This window comes from Neodiprion virginianus, chromosome 3 (assembly GCF_021901495.1).
Source record: "Neodiprion virginianus isolate iyNeoVirg1 chromosome 3, iyNeoVirg1.1, whole genome shotgun sequence".
NCBI lineage: Eukaryota > Metazoa > Arthropoda > Insecta > Hymenoptera > Diprionidae > Neodiprion > Neodiprion virginianus.
Genome location: NC_060879.1, coordinates 31,611,747 through 31,625,494, shown reverse-complemented (window position 1 = coordinate 31,625,494; position 13,748 = coordinate 31,611,747). Strand labels below are relative to the sequence as shown.

Genomic DNA, 13,748 nt, shown 5'->3' with positions numbered 1-13,748 from the left:
CAGCTGCTGCGGTTAATCAGGATAAAGCAATCACAAATATCCATAAGCTTCAAATAATAATAAGAAAGCTATTTCATACAACAAAAGCCACCTTGCAGATATACTGTGTTGTAAAAATTATGCAATCATTTTACGAATTTCTATTCCTTGTTTTTCAATAATTCAGGATCATTTTGTAAACGATTGGTTACGGAAGTTATTGGTTGAGAATATTATTGGTTGGGATCAGCAAATGGTTTTTTTATGAGCTAATCATATTATAAAAACCTTGTGCTAGCTGTAAAACCTTCACTCAGTCACATTTGAATCGATACGGAGTAGTATGAAGGATGAAACGTCACTTCTAAACTAAAATACAATTAAGTTTCCAAATCACATTTTCTGTCACCGTTCAGATGGCCGATCTAGGTTATTCACATCCCAAAATCGTAAGCAACGTTCAAATGAATAAAATCCGTTCATGATTTTTTTTAAAAAAATCTGAAAGAAAAAAAATGTTGTATACCATTAATATACCTGCAGGCTCGCCTTTCATACTTAAATATACAATAATATACGTCTAACATGCGTTTACGCGTAACCGTATAATACATGTATATAATTCAAGGTTATACTCTAGATTAGGAACATTAAGATTTACTAGTATCCTTAGCACAGGCTCACTCGGAAGTAGGGCACTCCAAAAATAAGACTTAATATATAAACCACCTACGCTGTATACAACAATAATGATGATAGTAATAATAATAATAATAATAATAATAATAATAATAGTAATAATAATAACAACAACAACAACAACATCGGATATAATTTAAATTTACATTAATTTCAGTCGCTTCGATGTGTACACGTATCGTATGTGTATGTATACACATACACACACACACACATATATATATAATGTATATTCAAGGCCTCGCGAATAGGTGTATATAAACATATATGCCTAACATGTATATGTATACCGTGTGCGTGATATACCTATGCACAGGAACTCTGTACAATGATTTGTCCGCCATTTGCATATACGTGTTACTTACGCTACGTTAACGACACGGACTCACGGAGTAGGTATGCCGATGCATTATAGGCAGAGGGTCGGGCAAGGGCTGCAGCCAGGAAGTACCGGCGCGGAGGTGAGGAGGACTCGAAGAAAGGTTTCGCCAAGAAACAGAGGCTTCGTACTTGAGCACGGGGGTCACCCGGGTCAACCTATGCGACCTCCGACAAGGCTACCGGCTACCCTCAACCTGCGGCCAACGGAGGCTCTCGCTGTGCGACCGTCGCTCGAATCACGAGCCCAGAGGTTTATTGCGGCAAACGTTGTACGCGGAATTGAAAATACGAAAACCTAGGAAGTTAACCCCGCTGAATACAAGACTTGTAACCGAGACCTAACTACAGGGTATAAAGATTCTCCGGCCGCCGAGGGGATGGGATGCTGCGTTCGAATGCAACTGACGGGTCGATCCGAGGACCTCGCACGTCTGGCCGATTAGAAATTGCGTTTAATTCGTCGGAGATTACGATAGATTCCGACACATATGCAATTTGCCAACGAAGCTACCGTAGTTTCAAAATCTACAGATCATCGTTATTTTGTCGAACATTTTTTCACCAGCTACTGTACGAGTACTCAGCATGTTTAGGAAGATCTTTTATCTGTTTGTAATTTGTTGTTAAATGAGTGTAGAATTCGAGTTTTGACGACCTAGAGACCGAAGATTAAACGTGGCACGATTATGTACAGTATTCTCACACGACAGAAAAATTGACCTACGCTCGACGGAATCAGAATTAATTTTTCGATGATCTGAAAATGTATGCCAAGACTCGGACATGTTTCATCGAATGCCTTTAAGAAACACCGGCTATTTCACCTACTTGAACGTCCGTTCGTTCCGTAATTTAATAACGCGTTACAACTTCCCGAATCGATGAATAAAGAACTGATACTCGTGTACACGTGATACATGGTCATGTAAACTCTCTGGGCTACAACTGAGTTGCAAGGCACTTATTTTTCGATACATCACATTGCTTTATTTTGCAGCAAAGGCGGTCAGGGGACTGCTCAAAAGGAGAGCAAGAAAGAAGAAAGAAAATAATTCAGCACGTCAGGTATACGACTTGATTCGATGCGCGTATGCTTACTTTTTAATATCCCTAACATCCACCAAACGTAATTACTGCACCAGTTTGAACCCCACAAAAATTCAGATCACGCTTCATCAACTTAGAGATAAATTGTTGTCACCTAGCAGTCATATCAAGGACCATCGACCACACTGTATGTACATTTTTGAGTTTTCGTGCTCATCGTGCGAGGACTGGCTTCTCAAAGAGTGGCCTTATAACGCGAGAGCTGGACCGTGTTGAGTCATTGACATAACAACGGTTTTAGCGTACCATGTTTATATTCGTAAATTAAACAGTTTGGATTAAGTATTTTCTGCCTTTTCTGTTTTCCCATCGACTGCGTACGCAGTCAAGCCATACTTTGGCACTTGGCCCAAGACGCAGCGATAAGAGAGTATCGCCGATCGTTCTCACTCTCGCTCTCGTGTATCAGCAAATTTTCACGAGAAACTTATAAACAGCCGACAGAACAGACGAGTATTAAGTACTGAAAGAATGAGAAGCCGATTATTCGAAATAAAGCCTTTAAGAGATCCGTATACAGCCTATAAAATATAAATTGAACTCATTGTGTCCCTCGTGGTAAATTAACGAAGACGATAATTCAATTGCACCAACCCGACGATGCTTGGCACGCGTTCACATTATGTGTATAGATTTATAAATCTAGCATACTGTATAATATCTACCTAAATATTTTACCTGACGTAACACTAACAGAGCTGCGTACATTTATGCATTTTTTATCAATATTATATTATAGCTATGAATTAACGGTAATTATTACTACGTATATCAATCTCTGGGTATGAATTTTCCGCACTTTTTCCCGCCCACGCCCAGTTTTGAGATGTGGAATGTCCAAGCTGAAAACTAACTTCTAACACTGCATAGACCGCAAACATGTTTTACAATTCCCAGCACATGCTGCATGTCGGTTATGCTTGCCCACTTCCATTATACGCACTTAGAAATGCAGATTACTCGCTTATTGTTTCTCACGTAAATTAGAGGGTGGCAAATTTTCGTGAGTATCAAACGTAAGCTTGTGAACATCTAAGTTCCACAACACCTTAAAGCACTTACACCCGTAACGCTATATTTCCGTTCCAATATCCACTTCTAACACTTTTTGTTTAAGAAGAACTTCCGGTACGTCTGGGTGGTTTTTACTTTTCGAATTTCGACTCCATTATTCCAATGAGGAGAAAAAGAATTGGGAAAGCGAGTGAAACGCCTTTTGGAAAGACAATTGTACCGCTAGCTATTTCAATATTCGATCCAGACCAGATAATTCCAAGTACCAAATTTAGATGAAAATAAATCAAACCATTTCAAAGTAGCTGCAGTTCTATCTCGAACTATGTGTTGCTGCACGTATCAAATGTTCGAACTGTGGTACAGACAAAACGTTACGCTTCTTGCAGACGTACTAAAAAACATAAAAACCACCGCAACGCGTACCCGTAATAAATAAAAATAATATAACCGAGTGAAATTACATCCACGAAGGAATCACACGCCGCTAGTTTCCGTGCACGCTGCTGCTCAGCACGATCACGTCCGTCCCATGCCTGGGATCGTCACTTCCACCGAGGAGAAGCGCGCACAGGAGACGTCATATACTCAGAGATGGCCTTTTCTTCCGGTCTTTGGTGGTATTCTTCCCGAATATCGTACCGAGTACCCGCGACACCGAGTGAACGCCAAGTTTCCGGCGTATCGGAAGAGCGCGGAGCAGCTGGACCGAGCGGGCTTCCCGGAGGAGAGCCTGGAAGGCGAGGGCCGCCCCTGCGGGACTTTCCGCAGCGCTGACCTCGTAGAATTGGCACCCGTGAGCCAGCGACAACTGCTGACCCTCGTCCACGCACACCTCTCTGAAACACGAAACAAACGGATTACGACACCTGTCACCCTATAGCCATCGGTGCGATGCGGAGCCATTCCTGCCTCTGGCAACCTTCCGCTTCCTCCGACTGCGTATAACGCATGTTGCAACGTGAGCGGTGTTCATTTTTACGCATTTCCGAATCTTCTCGAAGGTCAAGTCAGCAGCCAATTTCCGCCGTTTGTATTACCTGTGTCTTTCGCCGTTTTGTCTTTTGTACCAAATTTTGGTCAGCAGGTAGTACTCGACCACATTGGACCATTTTGAGGTTCGAGTCTTCAACGTCGATTTCAAAGCATCTACTTTCAGTATTCGATTGCATTTTTTGTTCAATTTACTGCAGTTTTGTCAGTCGATTTGCACTAAAATGCAATCAATAATCAATACATTTTTAAAGTTAAGCTTGGAATTTTATTCTGGGGAAAAATAGATTCACATTCGTGTAAAATTGGAAAAGTTATAATAAATCAACTACGAAAGGAAAATAAAATCTGCCAGGTACATTCCGCGTTGTGAAACGGACAAAACTCAATGCGAGTAATGAATTTTTGGTAAAACGAAACAAAGTCGAATGTGCACGCAGATAGCAGTGTCTCCGTATTATCCACGCAAGCATCCGATGTTAGCCATTCGTACGTGCATATTCGACTTTCGTTGATACGTTGAGTGCAGCGGTGTTTGATTTCCTCGATGCAGTTTTAGAACGAAAATTTTGGTTCTGAGCCAGAAGTGGGCACGCTCTGAATAAGAGAGGTAACACTGCAGGCCTGCGGTGAAGCCGGAGGAGATTGTATCCACCCACCAACCACTTCAAATTTGTAATATCATTACGAGCTTTTATTAGATTGTCCCCCGAGATGCACCGACTTCTCTAGCTGATGTTCTCTACCACCGGTAACCAATTACAGAACTGCAATCTAATTGTTGTTGTTTTTTTGTAGCGTTCTAATGTCCGCAGGACCGGCGTATAGTTTTGTTGTTTCAGTGACCTTGTTATTGGATTATTTCAGCTTGCATAATTCAAAGACTGTTAATTCGATAAGAATTGTCTACGGTTTCGTCGAGCTTTTGCCATTCCGCGGGCACGTGCACGGAAATACTATAATAGACGTAATACATCAGCTCGAATCGATATCGTGTAACGGGCGAAGTTTAACCGACGAGGTGCTTGACCTCTACTCGGGCAGTCAAAAATAGATTTGTCCCTGCAGCATATCGATCGCCAAATCATATTGAATGGTGCTAAATATTTCGATCCCATTAATCAGACGGCCGGCTAACGAGTTAACATGTGTGACCCAATACTAAGAATAATGGTAGAAAAGCATTTGTCGGTAAAATATCGACAGCTTTTTTCCCCGTGTGAAGATTATTGCCACGTGACGTTAATCGGATCAGATGAAACGTGCACGGAGCGAGCTCGAGGTTTATACGATGTTAGGAATAAAGGCGAGTCGAGAGGGAACCTGGGCAGTCTTGAGATGGCTTCAATGTAAGGTTATGGGTATAATAGTGGAAGTGAAATGGCTGTTGGGCGCTGCGTTGCACCGTGCGATGGATCTGGCGAAGCCTGGAGTCGGGACCGTACGGAGTGCCCGATTGCCTCCTCTATAAAATAATAAAACAAGAAAAGAGAGAAGGCTGAACACCGCATCGAGCGATGTAGTGTGACGTAGGGCAACGTGCCGGGCAGTGGAACCACCCACCCACGCGATAGCTCAACACTCCGGACATCACGTGTACCGCAAATTTAATTGCGTTCATAAATATTGCTCGATAGTCATTCGAGCGTTCGCATAAAATACGCAAGCTCGAATGCCACGATCCGGTTTGACCCTTTTTTTTGTCTTTCTTTTCCGTTTTTCTTTCTTTTTTTTTTCGTTTATTCTCTTTGTTAGAATGAGAGAGAAACGACGAAACGAGACTTGAATGAAGTGATGCTTCCCCGCGTTATATACGTATCCCGCAGACACTGCATCATACGCCAAGAATATATGTTATGTATAATGTATTTATCCGGTTTAATATTGATTGTTAATGCCGAAGGAGAATATGGAGTACGGAAAATACATCTTAAACGGATTTCTCCTTTCCATTCCGGGCGGGTAAAAAGAACGTTGAACATCAGGTACTCCGTTATAACCAGCGTACATAATGTATACGTGTATATTATAACACTTTGCGCTCCGCCTCATGTACGATCATACTCAGACACGGAAGCTTAATTGGATAATCAATTATTAATGTAATTATGTTTCAATATATATTGCCGTAGTTATACGACGATGTATCAAGAAAAAATACGCTGAAATCAATTCGTTGTCTGCTCCAGTTCACTCGACGACATTGTACCTTATACATATATATACATGTGTATATACATATGTGGTCGTCAGAGAGACAGAAGGGAAAAATAAGAAAAATAAAAAAAAATAAAAATGAAGCGTATGAGAGAAACAGAGTCCCGTAATTATACATTATCTGTTACTTGCACTACAAGTTCTTGTGCGCTAGTGGAGAAAGCTTGGACCTTGACTTCACAACGTCAGTTCAATAAGACTGTACAAGTAATACGCTGTCAGCTGACATCGACGTCACCCAACGCACTTACAGCTGTTTCATTGCCCTTTTGCATGCCTCGGTTACTCCGCACTGAGTTTGTTTCGCATTATTTCTTTGAATTGCACCGTACGTTCAGCAAGGAATTTCATCACTTAAGCAATTTTTTAGGGGTAGCTCTTGGACGTATTTTGAGGTCTTTGTGCACCATAATAATGTGTCGGCGGAATCTTAGGTTCTTCAACCCCATGTTCTACGGAATTGTATCCCTCATACGCCGTATTTTTAGAAACGCCTTCAACCATTTAAATTTTATTACATACAGGCAGTTTCACCGCGGTCAAATATAAAAACTTATGGAAGAGCAATATTGCGCTCTATAGCCACACGCTCTCTGGCGACCGTTCACTTCGCGTACTTATGTTGATTTTCAGAGTCAGAGACTCGAGGAAAGAGCTGTGCATCTACGAGCGGAAAATGTTTTGGAAAACTACGGTGATATGAAAGAAGGAAGACTGTATGCGTTGAAAAATCGAGCAACGAATGAAAATGGAGTGTAAAGTTTATCGCAGTTTCTTTATCAAACATGTATTTCAACGTTTTTCGTCTTCGCTCGTCGATTGAATAAATTTATTCAGATCCCAAGTTCCCTGTCACGTGACATTGGTTGCTACTGCGACGTAGTTAAAACACCACGGTTCGATCAAATGTTTTATTTCTGGCAAAACGCTAGACACACATCTGGAATGTTCGAATCACGGACAGTAAAAAAAATAAACAAATATACGTTCAGTGGTTAATGGGATCGATCAGCCAGACCTGCGACGCAGACAAGATTCTCTGATATGTTGTACCAGGGCGTCTACTTTCTCAGCTTGAAGGAATATAGGTATCAATTTATATCTCCTCCTACTTTACAGTATTCTCATGATAGGATTAGCAAAAGTCAATCGGCACAGATACACCGCACGCCCTCTTTAATCAAAGGAATCAAATACTCTGCTACATTTCTGGTGATCAGACTTGTAATTATCAAATCACGATTTCTTGCTTAATCCTAATTTATACAACAAATAACTTGAGCGTGTAGATTTTTTCTCACTGATATTTCTAATTTTTTCGAATTCTCGAACGTACATAATTTTAATCAATTCTCCGTAAAATCTAATGTGATGTGTTTCCAAAAAAAAAAAAAAAAATATACCGAAACTGGAAAGTAACTTTAAAGAGAAAGAAAATGAAAAAAATTGACACTGACGCGGTAATGTGTAAACGAAATTGGGCAGCATTAGAATTCAAGAACTGAAGACTATCAACACCATCACGAACTGATCTCGTATTTACGATACAAACGTCCATTCTCGCGACATAAAGAATACGATTTAATTTAATGGCTGTACCTTGAATTCAAACATAAACTAATTTCCATCGTCTGCACTGATGCAAAACTGGCCTAAACTCGAATTAATTCAATTAACGCAGCGTTCAAGAATTTTATTCCATCGATTTCCATTTGATCGAAATGAAGCAGACGGAGGGTGCGTGTACGGAGATCGCGTGAATGGTTTCTAGGTGACCAGAATCGAATACCAACCACTACCGGGTATCTTGTGCGGTGCTCTGCGGTGCGGCAGAGTGGACCATGAGCTCTGGACTGGCGCCGTGCCGCTTCTACTCGGATTTCAAATGTGGGCACCGGCCAACAGCCGTGCAAATTGCACATTTCCATTCGCAATTCCCGTTTCGCATTCCAATGAAGATAATAAAAAATCACAACGGAGCGCAGAGATTCGGCTTCGTTGCTTCCTTAGTGGTTATCAGAATTGGCACAGCTCAACTGTTTGGTTTTAAATTTCAGGGTTGCGAATTATCAACGTTGATCATTTCGATTCAAAGAGCGCCTTCGTTCGACGAAACTATCCTCACAAGTGAGCACGTAATTATCTAATTACCGAACGTTACATGTAATCGTGAAAATGATTATCCGATGTTTCGTAGCCCATGATTAAAAATAATTTGGAATGAGCCGACAGTTTGTGAAAAGAAGACGTCCACTTAAAGAGATATTGAGTTCTGGTAAAAACTGGTCTCGGCTTAAGCCCGCGGTAAGTCTGAATAGAGTGTTGAGTTAGGAATTGGAAGAAAAAGCATAGACCAGTTTTTGTCCCAGCCGCAGGTACGACGTAGTAAGAAATAGCGTCGAGACTGTGTTAAAGAAGTAAAGAAAATGATAGAAAATTGTGAGAAAAATTGAAGTGTGAATTACCTCGCATGATCCAGGTCGCGCTTGTTGCCAAGTAGGAGGGCTGTGAAGTAGGAAGGTAAGCGGAGGTCCGCGAGCTGCTTGAGGAGGCCCCTCGCCTCCTGAAAGCTCCGCTTGCAGGTCACGCTGTAAACCACGACGAAGGCCTCGCCCCATCTTATGTGCGAGTAGAGGCAGCCGCTTTCCTGAAAATATGCACATTCGACTTAAAGCTCGTCGCTGCAGCGTTCTTGCGTACCAACCTGCGCCTCAAGTGCGTCGGTGCAGCAGTTCTTTTACACTTTTTACGCCGCCTGACGGACAGGCAGGTAGGCAGGCAGAGAGACAGGTAGACAGCTTCGCCATTTCAATTCAACCCGTGGTTCAAAACTGTTGAATTATATTCGCATCAGCGGGAAAGCCGCTTAAATACATATACCATGTATTTTATCAAAAGAGAGTGTTATTTTTGTGCGTGCAATCGAGCTTTCAATCCTTCTACCGGTAATTCAATTAACTGCCTTGTAACTTGTAATACCAAGGTAGATGTTATGCCGCACTCGAATACGAGCCCACTTCACAGGAACCAGTTGACCGCATACTGCCAATTTTTCGTGCCCGCTCATTATCCGATCAGAGATATGAGATAAGAAAAAAATTACATACAGTGCTGATAAGTGATTCCCGGTTACGTTTGAAATACGATGTCAGGTACCCGCCGGTAAGGAAATTTTTCCCGAACGAAATTGATTGACCAGGTAGCAGAAATATTGAAGGAGTAAAATCTGCATTGCTCATCGTACAGACGGTTCTCTCTCTACCAGACAATCGACGACCAAAAGGTCCAAAACACAAGGGGCAATTGATCTTATTCCTAACGGCACTATAACTTTCACTTGGACTCATTGCGCTACACGAGTCTGTAGTCACCTGCTGCGATAAGACTCGGACGTTATCAAAAATACACTTCAGGTGTTCCAGGATATTCTCCATCAGAGACATAAATTATAATTAATTCTGTAATTCACTGTCATCCTCCTCGCGGACGATTAGGTAGCAACTTTCAACAATTACTCAAACGCTTCTATCGATGAAATGACCGAGCTGCATTCATTTTTTATTCATGTATAATTTAATAACCGACTACTCCCCAACGCCTCGAAGACGTGTTTAGTCAGTTGAATTTCATTTAGGAAATTGAGCAGTGTCACGCAGTCGGTGAGTTCGATGTTCGATCAGCCACGGTTCAATTAAACCGAGAGGAACTTTTGCAATAGAAGAAGGGCTACGTACGCATGCGATTGGCTGCTGTACGAACTTGCCTTGGAATAATATTTCTACCGTAGAGAAGATGCATGGTCAGATTACAAATATTTTGTTTCATTGCTACCGGTACACAATAATCCTAGATACACTTTCAAAAGTTAAAATTTCAAAGAACTCCGGTATGAAATATTTTTTCTCATTACAATGGACGACTGAAGATACTGATAAAAATCCGCTTCATCGCTCCTGAGCATTGAAAAGAAAGTCGATCATGTTTTAATAGCGATCCGATCGTGAACCTGTAATTGTTACTAGCTTTAAAACCCTCGCCTGCTAAAGCTCGCTCGGGGTCGGATGCCTAGTGTAGCTGGTTTTTGTGCTCGTGCTCTCGCTTAGTAGTTGTCAGTGTTTCACCAGATGACATAGTTGTAGGGGAGACTGGGGCACAATGGACCCCCCAATAAATTCTGGTATTTGCTTCACAGTATACAGAATGAACACTGTCTTTGTGCATGTGACGCAAACCGAATCTGCCCGAAAGATTTTTTCTATATAATGCTACAAATCACGTTTACGCATTCATGTAAGTATAACGTATTGTGATTTTGTGACAATAAATTTCGTCAAAAAATACCACAGAACAATCAGCTAAGTGCTGACAGATTTGAAACACGACGCACAGCAATTTTAGCTCTAATCGAATGACGTTATTGTCATGTATTCCTATGTGCACAATGCCAACCACTCACCAATTGCAATTTGTTGATCCTGGTCGTTCGGTTTTTTCCGATTCAAAATGTTATCTGAAGCACGCATATTGGTTTGATAGTAAAAAACATGACATTTCCAATAATCAAACTTGTAAACTTGAAAATTAGTCCTGAAAGTCATGTCACCAGGTCAAGGACCTGGACAGCCAAAACTACGGAGCGCTTATCCTGGAGGTCGAGATCCAGCAGGTGGAGTACCTGGACAGGCAAATTTACGGAAAATTAGTTCTGAAGGTCGAAAGTCACCAGGTCAAGTACCTGGACAGCCAAAACTACGGAGCGCTTGTCCTGGAGGTCGAGATCCGCCAGGTGGAGGACCTGGACAGCCAAATTTACGGAAAATTAGTCCTGAAGGTCGAAAGTCACCAGGTCAAGAACCTGGACAGCCAGAACTATGGAGCCTTTGTCCTGGAAGTCGAGTTCCACCAGGTAGCCGACCTGGAGCGCAGGAACTACGGAGCACTTGTCCTGAAAGTCGAGTTTCACCAGATAGCGGACCTGGAGCATAGAAACTATGGAGCGCTTATCCTGGAACTCGAGCTGCAGGAAGCGGACCCGAAGCGCAGGATTCAGGAGGTAGAGAACCCGGTAGGTACTCGAAATCCGCGGAGCGCGATTCTCATCCGTCCGCTCAACTGCGCGGTTGTTTCCAAACTGAGAAACTCGACTAGCTGATTTTCGTCGACTAGTACTATATATCAATGACGTCAAGAAAAAAAAAAATTCGGGTGACGTCACTTTCTGAACATCCGACATCCGAACATCCAAACTTTGGTTTCGAACTTTAATGAACCTGTAATTGTTATTCTACTGATTCTAGGCTCCGTACTGTAAGTGTAGAGGCCGGATTTCATCGGATTTCGAACGGAAACCGAATGCCGTAGCCTCGTGTGGATACGAGTAGAAGCCTTTGAGCGAAACTCCGGTTGGAATAGCTGCTGGAATCGTAATAGCATTCATCTTCGTGCATTGAAGAGGTGATTGGAGTCTGGAGGAGGAAGCTGGTAATACCGGGAACAAGCAGCGAAAGAACACGAGAGTAACATCTGCTTGAGAGGTTCGAACGTCGAATACTAAACCAATACGTTTGAACGTAGGTAAAACGACCGATGTGGTAACGCTATTTAATAGCTCATAAATATTTATTGATCGATTGTATCAAGACAATTGGATGAGATACCGGTGTGTTTGGTAGTTAGATGTACACAGGAGGAACTTGCGATGTTATGACGAGTAGGAGCTTGAGCAATCCAACGGGCACACGTACGCGTTAGTTTAATGGGATAAGGTGGGCAGATATATGCCCATATCGCGTCTACCTGTGCACACAAACACAATTTTCCCCCGTAGAGATCGCGCGTACGCGTACTTATAGATAAATACGCGCGGGTACATGTATTTACGTATGTTTGCCTCCCCCTCGAGGCGGCCCGAAAATTTCATAACGATGAAACAGCCGGCCTGCAGTACGAAACCCCGATCCCGGTACATCCATAGACACATCGGTTGGTACGTGGTACCTACCTACCTACCTACCTATATACCGTTGTTTCAATATTTAGCTTTACATAACACGATGCCCGAGAACTGGCAGACATCATTAGGCAATTACCGAAGCGATTGTAAATGATACCAGGTTTCGACCAGGTACCTCTACACCGTACCCGGGACTCGTGAGGCCGAAGGGTCAGATGCTGCCGGGATCAAATTAACCATAGATCGAAATCTTACGCGTCACGTCTGCGGCTGCCGAATATTTCAGGGTTCGTGATTCGAAAAGGAAAGAAGAACCACGTCCCCTAACGACGTGCCAGTGAATTTTTAAAAGTTACGTTTTACTGTTAGGAAAAGGGCTGGTCTTGGTATCAGCGTGATAAAGCAGAGAGGCACGGCCGGTTACATCGTCCAACTATTTACCGTGCGTTGTCGTCGCCTCGAGGAGCAAAGAATCAGAGTGAAGTTAGCGCTGATGGTAGATTGATAACGATTACGTAACAATTGCCCGGGTAGGTTGAGGGTATGAAGAAAAGAGGCACAGAGATGAGATAGCTCGTGGAAGGCTCTTGTATTCGTATATTTCCTTTTTCTTCCACTCCGTACAGAGAGTATCATGCATGGCCAGTACACGAAGCGAGAGATGTCTGTAATGCCCTAGGATATATTATTTCCTCTTGTTAATTGTTTTCACTGTCATGTCTGCACATAATACTACCGCCGTCAGACTAATGATCCAGCGCTGTTATACCGAAGACTTGGGAAGGATACAGTTGCAGGTTCGAATATACGCGGCGACCGAACGTGTGCAGCAGCTTTCTTCTTATTCTTCTTTCTTCTGACTTCTTATTCTTTTTCTTCTTTCTCCTTTCCAGCAAAGTTGTTTTTTCAACGATATCTTTCATATTCCTACTGCGTTTACGTCATCATCACGATGATCTCTGACCTTCTTTTCTCCCGCTTGGAAAACGAGAAATATAAATACTGCTTCAGAGGACGTCGAGGGAATCGCGCAAGAGACGAGAGGTTTGAAATGACGCTGTCAACGGAATCATTGCATCTGAAGGTAGAAACGCCAGGAAACCAACGAGGGGCTCCTATCGGGCATCGGGCGACGTTATACCGGCTGCCTTCCAGCGTAACTTCTGTAAGCTTGTGTAACTTCGGTACCATGTGTGTTTTACCCACACAGTCAACGGTGCCAAAGGGCAACAGGCCTCTCTGCGTGCCACAGTCATCGCCACAGGGAGCTTGTACTCTCGTCATATCCTTTCTGTCAACGTTTCACCAAGCCTTGACCGGGGTAGCGAAAAGAAATTTATAAAACAAAATATTTTAAAAACGCATACCGACACCACGCCCAAGGCTCTCTGCCGATAAGGACTGT

General features: G+C 42.6%; 1 protein-coding gene across 1 annotated transcript in view; it reads right to left on the bottom strand.

The window, feature by feature from the left end:
• Positions 1 to 803: 803 nt before the first annotated feature.
• The window catches only part of LOC124300003 (ras-related and estrogen-regulated growth inhibitor-like), a 43,616-nt gene continuing 30,671 nt past the window's right edge, over positions 804 to 13,748 (bottom strand). Inside the window, exons 4-5 of the mRNA XM_046753595.1 lie at positions 8,856 to 9,037; positions 804 to 4,019 (exon numbers count right to left, since the gene is read on the bottom strand). Coding sequence (XP_046609551.1) covers positions 3,761 to 4,019; positions 8,856 to 9,037 — 441 coding nt within the window. The 3' untranslated portion in view covers positions 804 to 3,760. The remainder of the gene's footprint in view (positions 4,020 to 8,855; positions 9,038 to 13,748) is intronic.